Source organism: Petromyzon marinus, chromosome 12 (genome assembly GCF_048934315.1).
Source record: "Petromyzon marinus isolate PM22_M1 ecotype Great Lakes invasive population chromosome 12, UKy_Petmar_22M1.pri1.0, whole genome shotgun sequence".
In the NCBI taxonomy this organism is placed as follows: domain Eukaryota; kingdom Metazoa; phylum Chordata; class Hyperoartia; order Petromyzontiformes; family Petromyzontidae; genus Petromyzon; species Petromyzon marinus.
In genome coordinates this window covers 6,086,673-6,113,262 of record NC_133678.1, presented here as the reverse complement: position 1 = coordinate 6,113,262, position 26,590 = coordinate 6,086,673, and the positions used below count along the sequence as shown (strand labels likewise).

Here is a 26,590-nt window from a genome sequence, read left to right as displayed (position 1 = left end):
TTCAAAAATGTTCCCTGATGCAAAATATTACTTCAGTTAATTGCATGGTAGTGTAACCCATAACATGACATGCAATAACGCCATATTCAGGTACAGTACGACATAGCTTGATCTGAACTTACCTGGTGTTGGAAGATAGCTTTTATCAAGCATATGTTTGACAGTGCCAAGCAAATGATGAAATACGTGTGCTTGCATTGTGCATTTTATGAATCAGCAATACTTTTGACAGTTATTAAGAATGTAAATGTTAAGATTATTTATTAGTATGTTTTTTTAAATGGTACAAGCTGCAGGCAGGGTGAATATAAGCGGTAGACATACATTGAATACATTATAGCTCAGAATTTGTCATTAAAATCATATCTATATCATAAAATCTGACGATCAAAACTATAACATTCATAGCATAACGGTGCTGTTCTATTGCTGGTTTAAACAAATCGCAAATTTCAGCTGGATTATTAATCATTTATGTCTCTCAATGTTTTAAAAGATGTCACCGAACAAGGTTATTCTCTGTCATCAAACATTATTTTGAAATTTTCCTCCAAAGTATAGGTGCTAAAGTCATTTTTGTTTCCATTTGTTGCCAACATTAACGTAAACATCTGCAGTGGTTGGGGCTTAGCTATCAATAACAATGCAAGTTATTCTGCACAGATGGGCACAATTGGAAAAATTAACGAAACAGCAAAAGGTTACATGATATTTATCTATCCCTTGGTTGGTGCACACTAAAAATGTTCATGCAAGCATCATTAGACCCGTCAAATTTGATGACGGTGGATACGGTAAAGCTTAAATATTTAGAAACCCTTTTGTACATACGCTTTCGTTTTCATCGTCTGTTTCACATTCACCCTCATTTAAAAGATCAACAGCAATATCGAAACTTTTACAATCCTCAAAACATTTTATACATGAAATCGAATAACCCCTTTATTTATTTTTTGCATGTAAGTAAATATATTTTGTTCCTCTTTCAAAAATTACTTACTTCTGGTTTAAATCCTCTCATGTTATTGCTTGAAAATTTCGGCATGCTTCATCATTAAAGTATAAACATTAAAAATAGGGACAAAAAAGATAAGTTTGCTGTTTGAGATAAAATCAGGACGAAGCATAGCAAATGTGTTGCATAGAAGAAACTATCAACAAAAATGTTCACAATTACATTGCCAGACTGTGATATGACGCCGGATTGTAAACTTTTGAGATCATAGTTACCTTCCGAATTAGACCTGCTAATTTTAATTTCTAGACACCCTAACCAAACAATTCCTGAATCGATGCACACATTTTGAGACTTCATATGCTAAATATCATTAAACAGAATGGTGGTGGTGGTGGGGGGGAAGGGAAATAGAGAGAATGGCATTTAATAAAATAATGAAGAAGAAAAAAAAAGTCCACACAGTACCAAAATATGTTTCAAGTTATAAAGTAAAAAAGAGCCTGAGTAGACATTGTTCCAGCCTTAGTTGTCGTCACAGAAAGTGGTTTGCTCATACATCAGACGTCTCACTCCCATCCATTCTTTTTTAACGCTCGACTTCCGGCTAGGCGCCGAAGAACTTAAGACTCGGAGGATGACTCTGCAAGGCTATCCTGTAAGGATTTGTAAATTTGTGAGTTCAAGAAGCGTGGGTAGGAGTCTCTGTGCATGAGGGTATAGATTTGCAACTGCGCGTCGTCAAATGTGTGGGACGTCGGTTCCAGCATGTTCCGATTGATAACCTCTCGTACGCGGGAGTCAAGGCTGACCTGTGAAGTCAAAAGTCAAAGTGTACAAGTTATCCTTCTGTTATTAAGTTCTAGATTTATTTGTTTATTTAAATATATAAAGTGTGCAAATACGCTGACTAAAGACCAAACACGATGCCAGGAGACGCGCTCCCAGGCTCCGACAATATTTTCTTTAAAAGTAATATTTATTGCATCAACTTTATACAGTGTCTACCAAAAGCAACCCCATATTCAGATATTTGTCGTGAACTTTGGCACGTAATTTCATGACAGCATTACCGTGGGACAGGAATAGGAGTGGGGTGTTATTTTTAAATGCAGGAATGCAAAGGGGGGAGGAGGGGGGGGGGCACGTTTTCTTTTAATTAACGGACAGCACGTGATGTACTGAAACGACGCGAAAATATTTAGGGGAACAACAACATTCCCACACACCTCCTTGGGAGACAGTATCGAGATATAGTCCTCATATATCACCCGGGCCTTCTCTTCAACGGCTCGTTTATTAGCTTCTCTTTTCAAGTCCTCGCAGGCCAGCCAAAAGAGCATGTTCTCTTCACTGAATTCAGTCCGTAAAAACTCTCGGAAAGTGTTTCTTCCGCCCGTGCTCCGGATCAGCTTGTCAAAAGACTGACCCCACACTTGCACCTCCTCCATCGATGGTTTTCCACTGCTTTGGGAGTGGATGGGTTGAGGGGGAGGAACAATTTAAAACATACATTTTAGACCTCATCAAGAAAGTGCAAACAATTATTTGGCAAATACATCGTGAAATCCTCACTCTCGATTCCGGATGTATGTTGAACTTCTTTTGCACCGCACACAGCCAACCGTGCTAATCGGAGGTGCGGGAAAGTAATATGAATGTCATTGGTAGTGTAATCGCTCTCAAGGCGAAGTGATGCCCTGCTACAATGGGAATCGATGCCGTGCGCATCTCCCGTTTACAGCCCCGAGCCAGTGTTGGAAGTTTCACAATCATTTGACGGGGACACGTCCTCTTCATAGGACAATCACGGTTGACTTCCTTTGCAAAGTGCTACTCATTTCTTTATCGATCCTGCACGGAAGTTGGCACGTGCCAACCCTCAGCCGGGGAATTCGCACTCACAAATATTGCGATGGCAAGCCGTTCCCCTTTGCCGTCGAGTGATCTCCTCGGAAACCGCTGTGGCGAGTTAAAGGCAGATGCCTCAAATGTCTTGCTCACAAGCCACCGCTGTCAGAAACGACCTCCGGTGAAGGGACCTGGAGAGAACCCCTTCCAAAGACTGTAATGAAGCTGAACAATTTTCCAATCAAAGTGAATGTTTTCCTTTCTCATATGCTCACTGGCCATTGATTGCAGTTTTCATTGTGTGACGATTGGCATTATATACGTAACATTTATGGGTCAACGGAGAGCTCTTGCATCTGGACTGTGCTGCACATCTGTCCGTGTTCATTACTGTCTAATGTTTGGTCGAGCAAGGGACTACAGATGCCAGACTATCAGCAAAGCATACCAAGAGTAAGGCCATGCACAATGCCTACCCATTACCATCCTCGATCAATGGCACTTTGCACCACAACAAACTCACACTGCTACCCTTAAAGTCCCAAACTGCTTGTCTGTGTTTTACGGAGGGGGGGGGGGTTATCACTTTTAACAATGCGTATTGCCCCCTTCACTAAAATGTAAATAATGCATAAGTTCAGAATCCATGCTGCTTTATTAATATTTCCAGAACACGTTGACTGGCTGGTATACAATCTCATTTAGGTTGTTTTGCAGCATTATGAGTAAGAGCATATATAATAATAAGTCAGAAAAATATTACTCAGGAAGAAAACTGGACTGTTTTTTGAACATTCTGGTTCTTATAAGCAGAGTCAAGCTTGTTGAACCTTTTCCCGTTCCAAGATGCATGCAAGTTGCAGGGTGGGTCCCATTCATCACTGAATATCAGAACACGCAAGGGACTCAGCATTAATTTTATTTAGAGAGGCATAGTGCCTGTTTTTAAAGACATTGTACTCACCACAGAGAACTGTAGTGACACGACCGCACTGTACGATAGCGTGCGCCAAACTGTGCCACACACCCTCCCGCATGGTCTTGTTCGAGCCTCGGTACCGATACAGTTAATTTATTTTTTCTTTCAATTCCGTTCCGATGATGCGCCCTTACGTGCCTGTACGTCGATGACGAACGGGCATGTCATCGGAAGGGAATTGGAAGAAAAATTGATGACGGACATGTACGTCATTGGAATGGGAAAGGGTTCACATGTATGTTGATTTAAAGCTTTCGTGACTGCAGCGATTCATATTCTTTGTTCTTTCGGTAAAGTCACGTAGAAGGGAAACAATAAAATAATAAAAATAATAAAACAATAAAATTCTCACGACGTTTCGACTGCAACACAAGCAATCATCATCAGGTGTGAAATTCACAACAAGAAAATTTCAAATTTTCAAAACGTGACTTTACCGAAAGAACCAAGAATATGATTTACATATATGTTGGGGTTTGCTCGTTGAAATGACATGTTAGGCTAACTCAAAAGCTCAAATTGATTTTCTACTCCAATGAGTTGAATAATGTTGAGGCAGCGATAGAAATTCCACATTCCAATGGCGTAATTTTGAGAGGACAATCACTGCTGAATTATCCACAAAGCTATTCCATTTTTATTGACCCTGGAGGCAAGGTGGGCTGAGTCAGCCTTCGACTGAGATTTTAACTCACAATCTTCTAACTGAAAGCCATGCATTATAACACTGCCACCCTGCCACAAGGAAGCAGTTGTATGAGTGGTCGGTCATAATGCCCTCCAATTTCAAGCTTTGAACCTGATGTATACTTCAGAAACATTTTACACCATCCTTTTGTTTCATATAGAAAGTATTACATACTCCTTAGAGGATATGTTTGTACTGCGTGAAAGGCGAAATCATACACACCCTTTGTAGTCGTGCAGAGAAATGTTACTTGTAAAAAATTTTCTTTGAAATATGTCTCTGCTCAAACTCTGAACATGTCAGTACCTTTGAAATAAAATTTATGAAGGTAAAAGTGCAGCACTGCAATGTTTTTCACCAAGCCACTGCCGATTGAAGGGTCTCCACTTGAGAAAGCTCATCCCGGAGGTATTTGGCCAAATCTTGGAATTGGAATAAATACCCACACTTTATCCCACGACACACAACCTACCAATACAATAGCTCTGTAAATACTGTTGGGTTGGACAAAGGTGGGGGAATTTAAGAAATGTTACCATTGTTTCAATTGCTGCATCGGGAGATTGGTTGCCTCTGGATTGCAAGTACAGGTATGATAAACATTACACCACAGCAACATTTCAGAACCTTTGGAATTAAATTAATAACAATATACATCATACAACCCCGTAAAACAACATGAACATTACAAATTTTATATCATTCAGCATCATATTCTCTGTGGTAAGATTGCCTTTTCTTTTGCCGCACACTTCCCTGAATTTTTTTTTATAAATTTAGCTTACAACGTGTGATTGTTAAGATTCCCTTTGAAGTTGTCGTTGAAAAGCAAAATAAATCAACGAATACCTGCTGTCTTTGTTTTGGACCATTTCAATCCGAGTTTCGCGGGATGCACGCCTGCTCTTCCTCCTTGTTGCCTCCTCGTTTCCCATCGTAATGCTGCATGGGAGATGCACCACACAGGTGGTCCCATTCACCGCTCACTTGCACATCGATTACAACGATATTTCAATGATATCTCAAAGCAACGATTTTTCACCGTTGCACGCGCATTCATATTTTACGTTTAATTGTGTTTTTTTAATGGAATTTTTGTTAAGGGAAAGATAAATGAAGACAGTGTGGTTTCATAGAAATGTTTTTTTTTCATTTAGTGTCGTTATATGTTGCGTGTGTGTAAGAACAAAACAGTGTTTGGTGTCCAATAATAAATGGAAATACAGTACACAAAATAGTACTTACCCTGTCCCATCAGCATTGTTATGCTTAAAATAAGGGCTTTCACAAATAGGGATATGAATTAAGTATAAAGTATGTTGCATAACAACAACACACTTATTATGCAACAGTTACACTTTTTTTTCTCTCCCAATAACACAGTGGCCTGCATATAAATGTACAAAGCAATTCATTGTAAGCCACACAATGTTACAATTAATCAATTTGAGGGAGACCAATTCACAAAACGGCCGCAGCTGAACGCGTGCAATGGCAAGTGCAAATTGTGCAGGTGATTTGTGGCCAAAACAATCGAATTGCCCAGGCCGCCCTCTGGGCTCTGATGATGGAACAGGGTATACTGTACCAGGAGCAAGTGCAGCAACAGCACCAACAGAAGCAGCATGCCGGCGGCGAGTGTGGAGAAGCTGGTGGCCCTCCGTCATTCTGCACCGTCTGTCGCCTGCCCATGTCTGCTCACTTGCATCCCTTATCCTGTGAACGTGACACAAAGACAGAGGTCTCCCATATAGCCTTTAACAGACTGGCCGGGCAAGGGTGGTCGTTAGCGAGCGCCTACGAAGAGCGGCGTGGCACACGATGGGGGGGGGGTGGGTGGCCGGCACCACAACTGGCCCGCCTTTGTCTTCCCAGTGGCGGTGTGTTTACGCATCGTGCCAGGTACTTATTTGAGGCCGAGTCGATCGAGCGAGCGAAGGCCCGGGGCTGTTGCAGATCTTTGTCAAAAGTCTTGGCCGTCAGTCGTAATCGAACTCGGGGCCTTCGGGTTCAAATCTCTGCTGCGCTTACTACCACACAGCTGCTCCCCACGGCTCCAAATGTGGCACACACACGCGCACGCGCTGGCATACACACATGGGCGAGAATGTCACCACAAATGCCACATGATGAAATGGCAACAAAATTAGTGGCTGGTGCGTTGGTTTTTTTTTAGATATATTCCAAGGGTACAACCGCTGCACAAAATAAAAAAAATGTAATTTTCCACGCACAATGAGGCACGAGGGTGGCTTCATAAGAGGTGTGTATACAGTGCATACACACACGAATTGTAAGTCAGCAGCAGCCAGAGTGTTCCATTTTTAAGGGGGAAGGGGGAATTTGGTTGGTGGCTGTGATATATAGGAGAGGATGCAGACTGGGTATGCACGAGGGTGCTGTTAGAATTCGAACCCATCTCAACGTCGGCCAGAAAATGTGTAAAAATAAAAGCCCTTCGTGTAGTTTACCCTGGTCACTAGATATATTTCCATCTTAAATCATTTCCAGCGCCCTTGCACATTTGTTCATTTGCTTCCCATAAGGCAGAAACTGCCTCGGGCATTGCACGGGATGTGGCATTCTCCCCTTTGGCCAGATTTGGGGAAGGCAAAGTAATTTCTTGACTGCTCAAACGATAGAACACTCAATATTATATCAATTAGACTAAGGAGATGTGGAAGGGGTGGGGGAGGTGTCAGCACCATTGGCGAAGTGTGTGTTCTCCTCCGGAATGTTAAGACAAAAGGGACATCAGCATATTCAACAACAACAACAACACGAATAATAACAAATCACTCCAATCACCCTTTTATCAAGGCCCCTTCCCACTGAGGCAGATGACATAACCCATTCTTGCAGAAGCAATTTTTACACAAAGGGAATGACGGCGTCACTTCCGCCTGGTGTAAAAAAAGAGACATCTCGACCCGCCAGTGGCGTCACACAATGCGCAGGGCTTTATAAATAGGAATGATCAAATAGACCGGGTGAGACGATAAACAATACCAATAATCATGGCCACTTGGTCTCCCGTGTTCGTGACATATGAGCACCCAGACTAACGTTGATTCCCGCCGCCAGCTTTGAATTAAAAACGTGAACAACGCTCCAACAAAAACAATGAATAATTATTGCATTTATACGGACTCAATGAGTCCACATAAATGTGCAATTTTTTTTTTTTAACAAATGCAAGGGTTTTTTTCTTTCAATTACGGTTGTTACATATTATTATTGGGTGTTGCACGGACATCCTTTGGTATAAAATTATACTTGTAACGTGGAGCCAAAATACAGACAACACATTTTTTCATAAATATGTATTACAAAACAAATAGAAACCCACACTATAACACGTTTCCACACATACCAAACAAACACACACACTCACCACACCTTATACAACATATAATGTGCCACATCCAATGTACATATATAAAATCTATATAATTGTGTATAATATATCGGATTAATATGCACGGTATATTAAATGTAACAAAACCAAAAAAAATGCGCTCACCGGCACGAAATGCGAGCGGGTGAGACCCGCAAGCCGTCGGTCGATGGCACACGCCGTGAATGTCCTTACCGGGTGAGGCTGGGGGCCCGAGCCAACAACTGACGCTCCTCCGTGGCCTTCACGCTCGCATCAGCAACACGAAGGAGCTTCCCTCCCGAGAGGAAGGACTCCGCCTGCCATCGGGGCGGCCGGCCTTTATCGCCACGCCGGCCATGCAGGCAAACGAGCGAGCGATGAAAGGAGGAGAGATGATGCCGGTGGTGGTGGTGATGGTGGTGGTGATGAAGTTGAAGATGAGGACGACGACGACGACGATGATGATGATGGTGATGATATATGTACACGCGAACGCAGGCGGTTGGAAGGGCGGAATGGTGGGATGACGACGATACGGCGGAGAGAGGGAGAGATGTCGGTGGGGGCGGAGAGCGAGATGTGCGAGATGAGGTTGAGACAGAAGGCAGGGGGGGGGGATAAATGGAAGAGGTGGGTAGCACAATGGGACCACGTTATTTCTGAGCTGCGCCGGTGTACATCTGACAAAACACGCGTCTTCTTCCCCGGCACGTAAATGGTCTTCCTTGACGTCGCGATCGATTGATTTGAAACGCGAAATAAAAGAAAAGATAGCGTTTTGCCCTATTCCACGATATATACGTCTAGCATTATTTATTATATATTACGCAATTTATTCATATTGACGCCGCTTGGAAAATCGTTCCAAATGCATTGTTGATTTCTCTCTGCCTGCCCTGCATCTTTGTCGTCGTTTGCTTCCTCTTCTTTTAATTCTTCACCGAGTGCTTGCGGTTCCCCTTTTTCATTGTTCTTCAGTCCCCTACCACCACCACGATCATCTTCACCCGCTTAACGCGCGCGCGCAAGCCCAGGTGCCTCCGTCTCTCCTCTCTCGCACTGGAAAGGGATCTTCCTGACACTGCTGCTGTTACTCCAACTATTGCTGCTGCTTCCTGCTTCAGAACAAGCAGCAGCAGGATGATGACGATGAGGAGGATAAAGGAGGAATGGTAGACTGCCTCCTGTGAGCTGAGCGCTCAACGCCCGAGAGAGCTGTCTCAGACCGGCAGTGCCGCAGTGTTTGTGTGCTGGGTGCAGTAGCAGCAGTAGCAGCGCGCTCTGTCCCAGCCCGCGGGACAAATCCAAGAGCCGGCGTGCTTCCACGTTTTTTTTTGTTTGTTCCAGCGACGGCGCAGGGCTTAGCGGGCGCTAGCGCTGTGAACGGGGAGAACCCCGAGTTCGAATCCAAGCCACGGCGAACACGAGTAGCAGCAGCGGCGGCGGCAGCGTGTGAGTCATATCTAAAATGGTATTGGCCCCTTTTCGCACCGCCCCCCACCCCCCGCTCTCTGCCACCCACCCCCTGACCACCCCACTAACCCAGCGTGGTGAAGTATGGTCAAAAACACCCCATGATCGACATGGCGTGGGGAAGCCTCTATACATTGTTGGATTGAGATTGGCTGGAATTTTAAAAAAAAATCTCCCTCCCCCATCTAATTCCTACGACACAATTTCTGCTATACAGTGCGGTAATTGCAATTAGAGCGAACGCGCAGTGCGTTTAAACACGTTGGGTAATTGTGTGCCATTGTGGAGCGGTGGCGCAGTGGTTTAACACACTACGCTACTTTAAGTCGATTCCAGAACGCGGCCAAAACCAATAAATAAACTAATATTGGAGATCTCTACCCCCCTCCCTCCCCTTTTGTCAACCCAAACAGACCGGCGTGGGGAAGTATGGTACAATTACTTCGATGACCGCTACGGGCGTGGTGAGACCTTTATCCAGCAGTGGATTGACAAAGAGCTGCATGCTTTGTTAATCTTAAACCATTGCTGTATATATATAAAATCACTAGCCATAATCAACTGCTGGATGAAGGCTCAATTCAATGTGAAGAGTATGTTGAATTTGTGTTACATTTTGAACCAACTAATACATACGGAAACCACTATTGGCCATGCGACAGATAGAACACGTGCAACTATGGTATACATGCTCGTCTAAGGAATGTACATGTACACTACTGTGTAGGCAAAAATCCCCCATACAGCCGTAGCAGACTCTTGGGGTAAATTCTGTTAGCGAGTAGCAGGGACGGCACAAGAGGGTGCCAAACATCACTGCCGACCTCCTTTCTCTCCCCAGTACTGATGTTCACACACCGCACCAGGTTCTCATTTGAAGCCGAGTCGACCTGGGGGAGGCCCACGCACTAGGTTCAGATATTCGCCACTGATGTAGGGCGTGAGCGGGAATCGAGATCGGGTCGCCGGGTTTCTTAGCGCAGTGCGCTAGCCACTACGCAACCGCTCCCCACACACACGTATCATATAGCACGGAGTGTACCTAAGCGTGAGGGTTATACGTGTAGACACGATTGCGTGGTATATATAATATTATAGAGTACACCGTAAAAGCCATTTATGTATGTGCCGTAAAAAATTGTATAAGTTACATTGGGTTATTTAATGCTTGGGCGATTTGTAAACCACGTGCGCAAAAAAACAGGTCTTCGTTTCATATACCTAAATTTAATACACTGTTAACATTGCAATCAACTTCACATTCTATAAAGCCTCATCATCCTCATCAGCCATGGTCAATCCTAATGCTACCCGAACTCGCTCGCTGCTAATGCAGCGCTGCACCGAGGTGTTTTCGAATGTGTTCAATTGCTCGTGAAAATGCTGAAAGTCGCTATGCTTTCCACTTCGGATTCGCGCAGTGTGTATTGCAGGCAAAGTTGTAACAAAGGCTGCAACACACGTGAATGCGATGACGAATGTATTCATAATAAAGTTTTTTGGGTGATATCGCGCAAGTATAAATGTGTCAACCCGCCAATACGTGATCAACCTTACTGATTGTCTGTGTCGGGTGGTGGCGGGTTAACGACGCAGTTTATACTTAGACGATCTAAACCAAAACACCTTTATTATGAATAATATTGGTCGCGAAAGCCTAAGCGTCAAACTGATGTACGTTTTAGAGGCAGCGGAGTACGTACTGTGTATGTGACCCAACACTTGTTGAAGACGGATCTTTAGTAAATTCACAACTCGCATGAGAGCAATGATTAATAATCGTTGCTTCGCAACTTTTGAATTGAATGATATTTTTTTCTTCCAGATTGGCAGCACTTCTCCACTAGATGTCAATACTGCACATCCTTTTGCGTAATTGTGAACTTTCAGACGCAGCTAAGCTGGGGGCCTAGAATCTCCGAAGGGTCCTGCATAGACAAAAAACGTACCGTGCATTATGTGCAATATGTAATCGGTTAACATTTCAGTGTAAGCAATGCAAGATAAAGACACCACACGATATACCAATTCATTCATTTAGGCTGAAAACAGCCTTAGTTGATGCCACGTGTTGACGCTTGCGGACACCACGCGATGTACTGCAATGTACCACACCTCTGATTAGCACGGTTGGTTACATACAGTTGTAAAGAAGTTCAACACACATACAATATATCAATACTGTATTATTATAACATAGCCCTAACATATAGCCCTTTGTCAATCCACTGGTGATGGTTATTTAACGGTAATTCGCCGCGATGGTCACTGGGTGTTGATGATTCTGACATCACTCGTCACTGTTAGTTAGCCGTGGCCCTGAATCGAACTCGGGTTAACAGGTAGGTGGCTAACCCCTGCGTAACCGCTCCCAAGTCATGTGCACACTTAGGCTCGCTAATGGAAGGTTTAGTTGATACCACGATGTTTCAAATACAGTATAATCCTCCACATGTATGTCTCCCACGAAATCTGAAAACGTATGGCCCAGTGTTCTTCAATTGGCATTGTTGGCGCAACCAGCCAAGATGATGAATGCGGCACCAGTCGGAAATACGTTGTTTTCTTTGCCTACACAAACAATTTAGACTTTGGTGCGCATCTGAACAAAAAAAAAGCCGTGAGCTTGTTATTATTTCCATCATCACATAAAGGATACGATTAAATCAAATGTAACAGGCACAAAACAACATGCGTGCTTAAACGGAAGCGGTTTTTTTTCATATATAAGGGAACTCTGGAACGTTGCTTGTGAACGTGTATTTGACCTTGAGTGAAACAGAATGGAGGCGTAGATTGTGGCACAAGCCCTGTGACAAGGACAAAGATCCCCCGTATAGCCTTGAAAGAACTGTTGGGGCAAGTGCTGTTAGTGAGCACCTGTGAAGGCCAGCACGGCGCACGAGGGGGTGGGTAGCCAGCAACCACGCCCAGTCGCTTTTGTCTTCCTAGCGGCGATGTTTACACACCACACCAGGTATTCATTTGAGGCTGAGTCGACCTATGGGAGGCCCAGGACCGTTTCAGAAAATCGTCACCGGTGTTGGCCGTGGGCGGGTATCGAACTCGGGTGGCCGGGTTCGTAGCGCAGAGCGCTAACCGCTGCACCACCGCTCCCCTGTGACACACGCGGAACCCAGAGAGACCAAATTTAGCGTCTTCACGGCACGGATTTTGTATCCAAAAAGGGGAAATTGTGGGATGTTGGCATCTCGCCTCTTTCTTTTACGGGCGCCACATCTTCATTTGGACAATGTCAGCGCCCTAAAAGAAGTTACCGTTGCTCGTTTTAACCAAAAGGGCTCCGTGGGCAGGAAAACGAGGTTATGCGCAGCTCGCCCCCATAAAAAAAAAAGTTGCGGCGTAATTGAAGAAGGTGCTTCGCCTCGCCGTTATTGACATTTCCACGAAACCTCGTGCAGAATCCGGGCCGGCCTAACGAGAACGAGTCAGTGGCCAGCCATGTGGCTTGTTACACGCGTGCTTGGCTGGCGTTCGAGACGACACGGAGCAAAACGGCAAGCACTCGGGATAAAAGTGTGCAACTCTCCAGCCAAAACCCTCGGTGTCATTTAAGAGGTGGACGATGCATTGATCTTCATCGATCTCGCCCGGGCCCCCAATCAAATAATCGCTTTGGAACTTACGTTAAGAGTGCACAGATACAACATACGATGTAAAGGCGCAGCCCTGAAAATTACTTTTCTCACAGCCTACGCTGGCGTGAGAACCTTTCCGAGAGGGAACTGTGAGGAGCCTCTCTTCAGGGAATATTGGCATGTTCTTCCATGCTGGCTAGACGTTTTGGGAGAGGTTGGAGTACCCACGGATGCGAACTGCCGATACATTCACCGTGGAATACCCATGTATATTTACGGCTGTCCAGAAGCGGGGTAATCGACATGTATATAATGGTGAGTCGTGAAATGTATGGGCATCATGAGACTGCACCCGAATGCACGGTATATGTTTATTAAGCCCCAAAGAACGCAAACATATCGTCTTGTAAATTAGAAGCTCACATTTAAACCACCTATCCTGTCGGCAAGGCGGTTTTTTGTGTGAATAAAGGGTCTAAGCGAGCGAGATGGGTTAGTTGAGATGGATCACAGGAATATAAAAAACTACAAACATGACGATACGGGAAAACCGGAGTGGGCAGGATTGCTCTCCTTGGAAATGAGACACGGAAATGGAAGGCAACAGGAGTAGAGGATCACAGGAAAGTACGGGGATAGAAGCAGTTGTTAAATACCTCGAAGAGCAATGATCGAGATTGAGCGCAGCAGTAGCCCTGGCTTGAGATAGAGAACCATGGTGGACATGTGATTGTCACCGTTCTTGTTAATGAGATGACGAGTGGGGCAGTTGATGATGATGCAGCAGTAGCCCTGGCTTGAGATAGAGAACCATGGTGGACATGTGATTGTCACCGTTCTTGTTAATGAGATGACGAGTGGGGCAGTTGATGATGATGATGATTTAAAGCTCGTTCCTAATGCATTCCTAGAATATACACGTAACAATTTGACTTAATGCTATATGAGTATAGGTACATGAGCACATAGGGCCTAACTTTTACAGTGTTGCATACAATCACAGAACATAATACAGAGTTAATGAACTTACTTATAGTCGATCTACGAGCCCCCTACTTTGTGCCTATGTATTTAAAATCCTTCATATATTATTCATACGAATAGCAGATTTTTAGATTATAGAACCAAATCATGTATATGAAAGCCCTATATAGCATTACATAGCAGTTACATATAAACCCCCCCAAAAAACTACCGAAGTTCACATTAATATAGTAAGTGCAAACTCTTACATTACGACCACCACTTTGATATGAAGTGTTAACTATAAAAAGTACGTACATGCATACATTCAAATCACACATGTGCTGATTTATGCAACACAAGAAATCATGACGGAGCGTTGTGCTGCTTTACTTACTGTGTTCAATGCATGGGAACACCAGCGGCAAAAGCATGCGTACGTCCCAAGGGCTGCTCGACCGCTTCTGCTTCGTTTAAAACCCCTCACTCGTAACTTTCAACGTTGTGACTTCCTATTTTTGCCAACAAGATGCAAGAGACGGGCACCAGGAAGGAAGCTGCTGCGTTGAGATAAACATTCGGAACTCTGGGCTTGTCCACGACAGTAATGACGAGGCTTCAGATATACTTTTTTTGTTTTAAGACGGACAGTGTACGATTCACTTGTGTGGGGGTCAAACTTTTCAGAGATAATTACAGGTTGGATGGAGAGAGAGAGAAATCGAGAAATCGTCATTTAGCACACCACGTCTTTCCCGCACCAATGCCCAGCTAACATAAACAGAAGTTTCATCGTAAAAAATAAACCCACACAAAAAGGTCTTGTGAAGTAAACAACATGAGCTATCCCAATGCAATTATGCGAAGTCAATTGTCCCTGCTGATAGCTTACAAAAATAATCTCGACGTGCCCTCTCTAAACATGAAAATAGTTGCCGTATTATTAACCAGACGACTGCAATGGAAATATGTTTTTATTATTTTATTGCAGGAAAGCATTTTTATAATTGAATACTTACAAACCATAATATGACATTTCCTGCAACAGTAAACAGTATTTAACGTGTTTTTTTGTCTTTTCTATTTATATATAGAACGTTTAAGCACGTGTTTATAACCCAAATAATGCAAATATATCTCTAACAATTTAAGACAACCAATGGGGTGAGGATTCCAACAGAGGGCGATGCCTCCACAGACTTGGAACTACGACGAACTGTAGGATGGAGGGCTCATTAAAAACACGAGGCAAACGTCAATTCATGCCGTTACGTTGATTCATTCCAGCACATTTGTAAGGCTGATACTGCATCAATGTTTTACGTTCATTGAATCATTAAAGGGTCACAGCTATTAATGCAGGGAAGCCAATGAAGACCTGTCCAAAGCACAGCATTGATCATTCGTAAATATCTGTTGCCACTAATTCTAAATGTAGCCCTTCCTATATTCAAGGTCAATCAAAGCAAAATAGTTACCTCCATTCGATATTCATATTATTTTCCCATCTACGCTATTATATATTGTGTTTTCTTTAAGTTTGTTTGGTAAAGTGATCTTGGAGCAAATGGAATGTCAAGGTCTCCCATTATGGACATCACCAACTCAAGAAGTCCTTTTGAGGGAATTTATACCAAACGGCTTCTATCCAACATTATTATACTGCTTATCACTTGTTCCTGACGGTTTATTTAATACTGATATGAATACTAGACATTTGAAATTCTACTTATATTTAATTTGGCAAAAGTTAACTAATTCAAATAAAACAGAGGTTTTTTTTACCAGTTTAAAAAGTTCTTAATTAGTTTTTAGAATGACCATAATCCAGCCCTGGACATTTTTCTTGATTGTAATTTGCTACATTTATTAAAAGCCTTATTAAGTTTAACATTTATTTTGGCGACCATGAAATGGAAACGACATGTACCACAATTAGTATGTTTCCTTCTAATACATAACCTTTCACTAACATTCTGTTTGCAAATGCCATGTAGCTAATACATGTTAACACTATCTAGTTAAGGGTAATGGACATGTTGCAAATCATTGAATCGCTTATGACAGTAAACTAGTCCATCACCCCTTTATACTTATATTTATTTAAATTTTAACTGAATTGTAAAAAACGGGTTTTACTTGTTTTAAGCATATCAATTATATGCAGCCATTTGTTATCACAGTCTTCTATTTTATACTGAAATTCTTGCAAGGTGTTTTTCAAGATTCCAAAAGGGATGAACAAATAAATAATTGACTTTGGTAAGAACTTATTCAATATGGCTTTCAAAAATCCTCAGAGTTTCTGTCTCTAGATTTCAACCGTGATGAAAATGGATAATTGACCAATGTTTCCATAGCCACCATTGCTTTAGTCTGGAGATGTAATTTTACTTTCAATAGAGAACATGTATGAGGAGAATGTCTGGAAAATGGCTGTGTCACAGTAGATGAAACTTAATCATGGCACATATGAGCCTGACCAACTGCAGGAAGGAAAACAGAGACAGCCAATGGGAAATTGATTTTGAAGGAGCCGTAACCATGGAAACTTGGATTGAAGACTGGATTTTTGGGGGGTTTTAGTGAGGGAATTTCCGAGGGAAATATCTGGAAAATGGCAAAAAGTTAATGACACTGCAGTGTCCACAGCTGTGCCATTTCACTGCTGACATCATGGATATATATTTTTTTGGGAAATTAATTTGTAAAGAAATTGGTTACCACAGCAACATGGTATGAGGAGAATTTTATTTAGAGATCAGAAACAGAATTTCCTTGGACATTTGTAGGAATAAAAAACCAGGGCTTAATACAGCCAAGCCTGTCCGGGTCAGTGAGCCAGAACATATTTCTGTAGACGGCACACCTCATCCAGTATACTTATTATTATAGCTGTTGCTACTAGTCACATGTCTATATCATGATCCAGGACATATTTGGTGATATATTAAGCTATGCATACACATTTGGTGCAGTACACTCGTGATAGTCCAGCAAAAAGCATAAAACTCTGCACATGTATGGTGAATTAATTTGATTACATTTTTCTGAACATAGACACCACCTGCCTAGAAATGAACAAGTATTCGTCTAGCGATGCATCAAATCAGGCTTGTGTTCCAGATACAGTACATACATCGAATCGTATGCGAGAAATGTGATTTGTAAATGTTGTATGGTATGGGTTCATGTGATCCCTGCAGCCACTAGGGGCACTGCTTCATAATACAGTACTGTCGTTTTAAAAATATATCTACAGTATTCTGAAACTGAATTGTGACCAGTTCAGACGTAACTTTCCACTGGTGTTAGCCATGGTCTGGCATTGAGCTCAGGTCACTTGTTTAATAGCGCAGTGCACTAACCACCGTGCCAATGACCCCCCCCCCGCCCCCCGCGCTCATCCATAGCAGATTCCACAATAAACCCAATGGCCTGTGTTTGATTGATACCGATGGCTAACATCAGTGGAGAATGATATCTGAACCAGTCTTGGGCCCCCTCTTCATAAACTGCCACTGGCCATTTTGGTGAAATATAGTCAAACAGCCCCCATTGACTGAAAGTCATGGGGGGGACTTAATCCAGCAGTAAATTGACAAAAATGTCTATAAACTAAAACAAGTGAAACAACAAAATCATTGCATTTTACGTGGATAAATTCACTCTCCAAAAAGGATTAGCATTTGCAATCACAATACAGCTGGTTCAAGCTTGGTACCTGGCAGTGGCCCACCAACAGAAGCCAATTAATTTTCACCGGTGTGCGAATTCAGTGGGAACAAAGCAGAAGTAAGCGTACTGCCCGATATACTTGACCAATGAAATATTAAATTACGCATTACCATTTAATAATCAAGTGTGACCATGAGCGGTGTGCACAACTAAACAATGACTTTTAACTCAAGATGCGTGAAATACATGTCAGCTAGTGTTGTTGTTCATGCAGGCCTTTTGCTATTATCAGAGGGAAATTTCCGTGGGTGCCTGGACTGGGATTTGCTATGAAAGGTGTCGCTTTCCCCAATAGGGGCAGAGTAGATCCCTCACTTCTACATCTTAAAAAAAAAGTAAAGCGTTTTCTTTTTTATTTTAGCCATCGTGTAATTAATGCGATTGACGTTGGTTCAAATATTTTACATTGTTTGAAAGTAAAAGCAATGCTCGTTTTTCGGGCTGCAAACGAGCACTTGAAGCAGTATTTTCGTGAATTAATAGAGCATGATGATAAAAGCAACACACTGATGATAATACGGCATTCCAACGGTGTTTACCCTCGTGCATAACTTTTACCAGTGGAATCAAGCCAAGTGAAACATTGTTTTGTATATGAGTGTATGTGACGTGTTAAATTATCTTTCAGTAACAAATGTAGTACATAACATACGTAGATGTTTTCTTGATACAGCATACCAGTTATCGGCTTCTGGTATATACTATATTGTTATTTCTGAAATATTACCAATTTCCCATGCAACAACACCACTTCAAGTGATTCAAAAAAAAGTTACTAAAGATCAACTTCTTGGGTTGAGCAGTGGTGCAGTGGTAAGCATGATGCTCTGAACATGACAACCTGAATTCGATTTCCGGCCTATCAACAGTTGGGTAAACATGGCAATGTTGGGTTAACGTTGCCATGTCGTTGGAAACGTTGGCCGAACGTCCCATGTTTACTGGGAGTGGTCCATGATATTTGAACCGGTTCTGTTCCTGGCCACCATGGTGAAGTATCGTCAACAAACCCCATGACCAACACGGCATGTGGGGAGGCCTTCAGTCGATTGGCATAGGGATGTAAATTGTCATTATTATAATATTAAATGCAATAACAGAATATGTATTTACGTTCATAAGTTGTGTAGTATGTATATACAGTGAGGGAAAAAGTATTTGATCCCCTGCTGATTTTGTAGGTTTACCCACTGACAAAGAAATGATCAGTCTATAATTTTAATGGTAGGTTCATTTGAACAGTGGGAGACAGAATAACAACAAAAAATCCAGAAAAACGCGTGTGAAAAATGTTATAAATTGATTTGCATTTTAATGAGGGAAATAAGCATATGACCCCCTCTCAATCAGAAAGATTTCTGGCTCTCAGGTGTCTTTTATACAGGTAACGAGCTGAGATTAGGAGCACACTCTTAAAGGGAGTGCTCCTAATCTCAGCTTGTTACCTTTATAAAAGACACCTGTCCACAGAAGCAATCAATCAATTAGATTCCAAACTCTCCACCATGGCCAAGACCAAAGAGCTCTCCAAGGATGTCAGGGACAAGATTGTAGACCTACACAAGGCTGGAATGGGCTACAAGACCATTGCTAAGCAGCTTGGTGAGAAGGTGACAACAGTTAGTGCGATTATTCGCAAATGGAAGAAACACAAAAGAACTGTCAATCTCCCTCGGCATGGGGCTCCATGGAAGATCTCACTTCGTGGAGTTGCAATGATCATGAGAACGTGAGGAATCAGCCCAGAACTACACGGGAGGATCTTGTCAATGATCTCAAGGCAGCTGGTACCATAGTCACCAAGAAAACAATTGGTAACACCACGCCGTGAAGGACTGAAATCCTGCAGCGCCCGCAAGGTCCCCCTGCTCAAGAAAGCACATATACATGCCCATCTGAAGTTTGCCAATGAACATCTGAATGATTCAGAGGACAACTGGGTGAAAGTGTTGTGGTCAGATGAGACCAAAATGGAGCTCTTTGGCATCAACTCAACTCGCCGTGTTTGTAGGAGGAGGAATGCTACCTATGACCCCAAGAACACCATCCCCACCGTCAAACATGGAGGTGGAAACATTATGCTTTGGGGGTGTTTTTCTGCTAAGGGGACATGACAACTTCACCGCATCAAAGGGATGATGGACGGGGCCATGTACCGTCAAATCTTGGGTGAGAACCTCCTTCCCTCAGCCAGGGCATTGACAATAGGTCGTAGATGGGTATTCCAGCATGACAATGACCCAAAACACACGGCCAAGGCAACAAAGGAGTGGCTCAGGAAGAAGCACATTAAGGTCCTGGAGTGGCCTAGCCAGTCGCCAGACCTTAATCCCATAGAAAATCTGTGGATGGAGCTGAAGGTTCGAGTTGCCAAACGTCAGCCTCGAAACCTTAATGACTTGGAGAAGATCTGCAAAGAGGAGTGGGATAAAATCCCTCCTGAGATGTGTGCAAACCTGGTGGCCAACTACAAGAAACGTCTGACCTCTGTGATTGCCAGCAAGGGTTTTGCCACAATGTACTAAGTCATGTTTTGCATAGGGATCAAATACTTATTTCCCTCATTAAAATGCAAATCAATTCATAACATTTTTGACATGCGTTTTTCTGGATTTTTTGTTGTTATTCTGTCTCTCACTGTTCAAATAAACCTACCGTTATAATTATATACAGATCATTTCTTTGTCAGTGGGCAAACGTACAAAATCAGCAGGGGATCAAATACTTTTTTTCCTCACTGTAGCATGTTTTGATTTGGTCGAGTAATACACCTGACCAGTGAATTAAAACATGTACACCTGGCCCTCAAAAGGAATGGATACTCTGACCGTACCATCCGCCAAGCTGTTTCTACCTCCATACAGAAACAACCACTTGATACTCTGGTCAAAACCATCACACTACCATATATAGCAGGCGTTACTAAAAAGATTTCCAAAATTCTAAACAAACACAAGATCCAGGTCCGGTTCAATGCAGTACACAAAATTCGTGATCTGATCCCATCCGTGAAGGATGTCATTCCTGACTTACAGTACCCCGGGGTTTACAAATTGAGTTGTACCTGCGGTGATTGCTATATCGGGGAGACAAAGCGACATGTCTCTGACCGAATTCGCGAGCACAAATCAGATTTGAAACACGGCAGAACGAATTCTTCTGCCGTAGCTGATCACTGTTACAACGCTGTGGGTGATCACGATATAATTTTCTCCGATACCAAGGTTCTTTGCAAACCCACGGGTTTTTATCAGAGATTTGTTCACGAGGCAATTCAGATCTACAAACACAGACACAATTTAAACCGAGAAGATGGTTTCAAATTAAGCAACCATTGGAAAAATGTTCTAAATCGAACCAAACATTAAACTAATTTTCAATGGTACAGTATATTTTTTCAAGTAGCGGTACCCCAAACTTTCGCAGCTCTTAAAATTCCCTTTTCACACCATCAATAGGTAAACTCCCCCACCCCCCCTCGCCAACCGGCATGTCCACCCGCATGTACACCACCTCTACACCGTTCATCATGCTAAGTCGGCCAATCAAATGCTAATTTTTATGCTAATTCCTTTATCAAGGCACCTTGTTTCCTCACACACAGCTTAAAGGTCGCGGTCTGAGCGTGGCTGTGTTTCACTCCAGCGCTGTCCTCGAGACAGTCTGGTACCTTCACCTGATGAAGGCCGCTTGTGTTGTGGCCGAAACGTCGTGATTTTTGTTGGTCACAAAGCGTGATTCGCTGTGCCTGTTTAATCACATTCATAGTTGGTTTATGCAATGCAAATTCATTTAAAGCTGACCCGCACTTGCCAGTCAAGTGTTTTAGCAGTGTTCAACAAGCAGAATGCCTCCAGCAAAACAAAAAAAAAACATGTGCATGTAGTTAAGCCTTGTTTAACTACATGCATACAACTGCATCAGCATTTTTTTAAAAACAATATTTCTACCACCTTGCCATCTCACGCTTTGTTAAATGTTTCATATGGGAAGCTGCTTGGCGCGTAAATATCCCGCAGCAAAATTGCACCGGCATACTTACTACTTTGCGTACATGCCCGCAGTCAAATGTTGCTTCACCAACGGCAAGCAGATGATGACGTTTCACTTCGTCCCTATTGGGTAATGTGATTCAGATGTTTTCAGTTTAAATGTCTAAACAAGAGTGCAATAAACGTCTCCTTTGCAATATTTTGTAATGTTTCATTTTCAACTGTTAGCGTGCGCAAACAAAAAAACTTACTGAGCGTTACGGCTTGGGTAGAGAACTGCCCACCACATTTCCGTGGTCTAGCTTATCTCTGGGGAAATGCTGCTTAACAGATACTGTCCTCTCTGAGCAGCGACCACTTTAGATTTGACACCCTTCCCTATTGGTAACCAATGGAGTGTGAGAGCCATTGGATTGAAACCAAGACGCCAATGCCCGGCTGCTGCTGCTGCTGCACGTGATTAAAGAGAGCATTGTGAACTTGATTTGGCTCCCAACTTATAAAACAAAAATCACGGCCCCTTATCAATCCACCGTATCGGTCATGGCGGGTGTTTGACCATATTTCACCACGCGAGAAGTGCAAGGTTGAAGGGAGGGAGGCTACAGGAACAGTTTGGTAGTGCTCGTTAGAGGTACCAGCCTTGGTCAGGAGTCAAACTCAGGTGGCCTGGTTCATAGTGAAGTGTGGTAATCACTACACCACTGCCGCAACCCACTTATACTCATGGGATAATTTGTATAACTTTAATACAACTTTGCTAAGGAATTTAAAATATCTGTTTCTTATATTTTTGGACTTTTTTCAGCCTCCACCATCCAATATATATGAAAAAGATAGTGCTCACTATAGAAACACAGTCTTTTCTCCATAACACATTTTAATACTGCCTCTGTTCTCCCTCTATTAAAGTGCATATGTGGTCATGAAAATATTATCCTGCTATTATAAATACTAAATAATGAATTTGCTTATATGTAATATTCACGTGTCTTTTTTAATCCTTCCTCTACATGACTGCAAATGCTTTTGTTAAGAAGTATATAGACACGCATATCATGTTTCATTAGCTTCCGTCACCTCGCATGCACACTGGACTGTGCATGGTATCACTTGATTGTTGCTCTCAGGTCAAGAAGCAATAGAGCGTATGTATGATTATTTTCTGGTAAATGTTGACCTTTATTGAACTCTATTTGTCAGTGTTCATGACCCGGCACAGCTGTGCTCATGTTTTATGTACATTTGTTTAGTATTTAAACTGCAAAGGTCAAGACACAGCTTGCAAATTAAAGTTGCCAGTAATTAACTGGGTGACACGTAATGAATAAATAATGTACAATGAAGGGGGACTATTTGCGCATTGTAATTGTTTACACTTATGTAAGCAATCTTAAAAATAAACACTTTAAATTCCAATGCACCATATGATCGAATGTGCTCTACTGTAATGATGCAGCTATGGTGAACGTCCTACTGTATTTTTGTTCGAAATCCACGGAACGATTTTAAAACTAAAGTAAAAAAAATGCTCCAGCATCTAAAAAAAGGACACTTAAATTATGCTTTCTGGTTCATTCGTAATTAACTTTGCAAATATTTGCTGCACGTAAAATTGTAGTCAAATATCACGATGAACTTTACAGCATTTTAAAATCTCGTCTTTGATTGTGACCCCAGATGGCTGGAAAATTATAGCACTGGCATGTCTCACTCTAATAGGGCATTCACGAGCTCTGGCTGCCTCTGGCTTCAGCTGATAAGACCATTCCATGCTGTGGTTGTATGCTGAGCTTAGCTTGACGTCAGTGGAATTGGCTGATTTTCACCATAAGCTTGCCGTTCATTAACTTTCACGCATCTCACATATTCTCTTTGAATACCAGTACGACGATCCGAAAAATTGTCTTGCATTTTGACAGTTCTCAGTAGATACATTGTGAATTCGCGTTTTGTTGAGACAACTCAATTCGGGTCATCTTCCCAGACCATGCTTGTTATAGTTATAATTCTGTTACATTTACATTTTGCCATTGGTTTTGGAAGCATGCGGTTTTAACGTAGCAACTTTCCACGAAATCCTTTGGTCACAAATCTTGCGGTGGGAATATTTATTTTGTGGAAAACATGTTCCGTGCGTAAATATGTGTTGCAATGCACAAGAGACAAGCAACAGACGCATTGCCCACACCTCCAATTCGCACGGTTGGCTATGTGTGTGTTGCGAAAGGAGTTCAACGTATATATGTGTACGTGTGAAGGGAATCCTAGTAAAAATAAGGACACAAAAGTTTTAAAAAATATTTTGGGCGTCACATCCAATTTGCTACTGATATATTTATTGCTCGTATTGTTGCATTGTCATCTTGACGTCCGAAAACTGATTTAAAGACGGCAGGAAATTTCCTTGAACAAAGCGACATCCTATTTTCACATTTTTGCAGTTTGGAAATGTGAATGCCAGATTATCAACACAACGTCGAAACAAAAGTAAATAAAGGAATCATAAATAAGCAAAGTGTGTCGACCACTATGTTGTAACAGTTGCAGTCACAAACACAGTTTATTAACGTATCATTCATACGCGATAATGTGTTAACATCATTGATTATTTTTTTGCCAACATTTTACAGGTGCAGGAATGAGCTCTCGCACATATACCAAATTTAACACGTTGACAAATGTTTTTATTTTTTTTATTCTACCAGGTAAGGCCCACCGATCTATATAGCTATTTTTCAGAAGCGACCTGGCCACAAATGATAGCTCAACGAAGTGGCTTACCATGTGGAAATTTATCGCAGCCAAATACTGTAAACGCATGTTTCTAAAAGTGGAGCGAAAACCCAGAGGACCCGGAGTAAAATCCACTCGACCACAGGGAGAGCATGCAAACTCCAAATATACAGGCATCAGGGTCTGGATGAAATCCATCACCTCCTTTATACCAGGTGAGGGAGTTAACATCTCCCCACCGTTGACAAGCATTGCCCCGACATATACCAGCGTTTATTTGGAATGTCATTCAATGTATTTTGTTCACTTTTATATGAGATTGTGGATGCTGCTGGAGTGTAATGGTCATCACACTGGACTTGCAATCCAGAGGTCGCCGGTTTGATCTTCTGGCGTGGCTGTTGAAAAAACAAAGTGCGGCTTTCTTCACCTCCCCCTTCCCCACCCTGTGTCCACCACAGGTGATCGGCAGTTTTGTATGTGGTGGAGTAAAGTGTGGGAACTCCAACCTCTTCCAAGTTGTGTGGAAAAGTCGTCCAGAATAACCTATTGGGCATCTATAGGTACCTCTAGTGAAGATTTTTTCCTGTCGACAGTGGCATGAGCGAATCATTGCAGCGCCGCACCTGTACACATTACATTATGGTTATTCAATGCAATGCACTAAAAGGGCATCAACTTGAACCGATTTGAAGCAATTTGTATGTGGCAATGTCTATTGTACAATACCGACTGTGAGCAGAAACATTTTATTACGTAAACAACCGCGTACATAGTGTGCATAGCAACGTTTGTTCCTCCCCCAGTGAGCATGCATGCATTTAAAACACAAAACTTGGGTATGCTTACATCTAATTTCCCTTTGAAGTAGAGCAACGGAAATAATAATTCAAGCACATGATTTGAATATGTAACTAAACAGATGGCGACTGTCCTGAATAAAAAATAGTTACAGATAGCTCCAAAAGTGCTTTTCTAAAACAAAAATTATAGTGATGAAGACGTAATTTGAAATCCATTGTACACAGCTATTTTGTGTCTGAATATGTTTTTGGGTCGTGAATAATAACAGTCAAGATCAATGTACTGAGCTCAAATCATGTACTCGAAGCACAAGGTGATTTCATTTAGTAAATAAGCGGTGTTCCTTTGGTTTTGGTTGCTTCACATGCATTGAGAAAAATCTGAGTACATTTGCATAACCCGACAGGAAGTTCAGCACCGTGTAAAGGAGTGGAGAATGTGTTGACACATGCACACCATGGAAAACAAATGGTTTTCAGCACTTCATTATTTATTGGTGTAGCGGTAGTACAGTGGGATCCGCCCTGAACTTGGCATTCTGAGTTCAATTTCTGGTGATGACAAACGTCAGTGGCAAGTGATATGAGAATCAGAACTATCTATTTTTCTGAGAGAAGATATTTACAGGTAGATTTCTTGATGTAATTCGAATCACAAATAAATAAACATTGCAACTATGTAATTTATTTTTCGATTTAAAGCTTTCGTGACTGCAATGATTCATCTTCTTTGGTTCTTTCGTCCCTTCACCTGATGAAGGCTGCTTGTGTTGTGGCCGAAACGTCGTGAGAATATTATTGTGTTATTTTATTTTATCAATTTATTATTTTATTCTCATTCTACGTGACTTTACCGAAAGAACCAAAGAATATGTAATTTATTTTAATGTATTAAAATAAACAAAAAATAGGCAGACAGTCTCTTTAATATATCTGTCCTAGCTTGATGCAACATTCTCTAATACGTAACTAAAATAATAATTAGCATCATTGGGTCGAATATAAATCACAAAATTAGCGAGCCAACAATTGTCTCCTTTATATGTATGAAGGAGACATTGTCTGCTTATCTATTTTGTTATTTATATTTACGATGCTAAATATTATTTAGAATTTTGTATTACATACTCTTTGGTTATTTCGGTAAAGTCACATAGAGAGAATCTATTAATTTTCTACCGACGTGATTTTACCGAAAGAACGAAAGAGTATGGATTCCTGCAGTCACGAAAGCTTAAAATCAAGTTTGTATTACATAATTTACAATCATATTTGGCAGTGTACAGCAAACTCAAACTGCATTAAGCAAAATCAATGCAGTGCAGTATTCCATTACTTGAATCACTGAATACTTTTGTTGCAATATGGTGCAGAACTCTTCGGTTTAATTGCCCTTGCAATTATAAGTTTTCTCGTGACTTTTTCAGTTCAAGT

At 41.9% G+C, this 26,590-nt stretch overlaps 1 protein-coding gene and 1 long non-coding RNA gene across 13 annotated transcripts in view; one reads left to right on the top strand and one right to left on the bottom strand.

The window, feature by feature from the left end:
* Positions 1-26,590, top strand: part of LOC142924323 (uncharacterized) — a 192,703-nt gene that overhangs the window by 122,136 nt on the left and 43,977 nt on the right. The gene's annotated exons all lie outside the window — the stretch shown is intronic.
* LOC116941634 (regulator of G-protein signaling 20-like) lies at positions 233-21,942 on the bottom strand. Of its 12 annotated transcripts, XM_032952904.2 has the most exons (7): positions 21,869-21,886; positions 21,668-21,740; positions 8,066-8,189; positions 6,062-6,189; positions 5,323-5,415; positions 2,185-2,422; positions 233-1,767 (listed from the first exon to the last, which is right to left on the bottom strand). In XM_032952904.2, exons 4-7 carry the CDS (start codon positions 6,163-6,165, stop codon positions 1,579-1,581), a joined length of 624 nt encoding a protein of 207 aa, XP_032808795.1. In that variant the 5' UTR covers positions 6,166-6,189; positions 8,066-8,189; positions 21,668-21,740; positions 21,869-21,886; the 3' UTR covers positions 233-1,578. The 12 variants fall into 12 exon arrangements, with proteins under 12 accessions (XP_032808795.1, XP_032808798.1, XP_032808794.1 ...); XM_032952907.2 differs by lacking the exon at positions 21,668-21,740 and having other exon boundaries at positions 21,869-21,942; XM_032952903.2 differs by lacking the exon at positions 21,869-21,886 and having other exon boundaries at positions 21,668-21,856.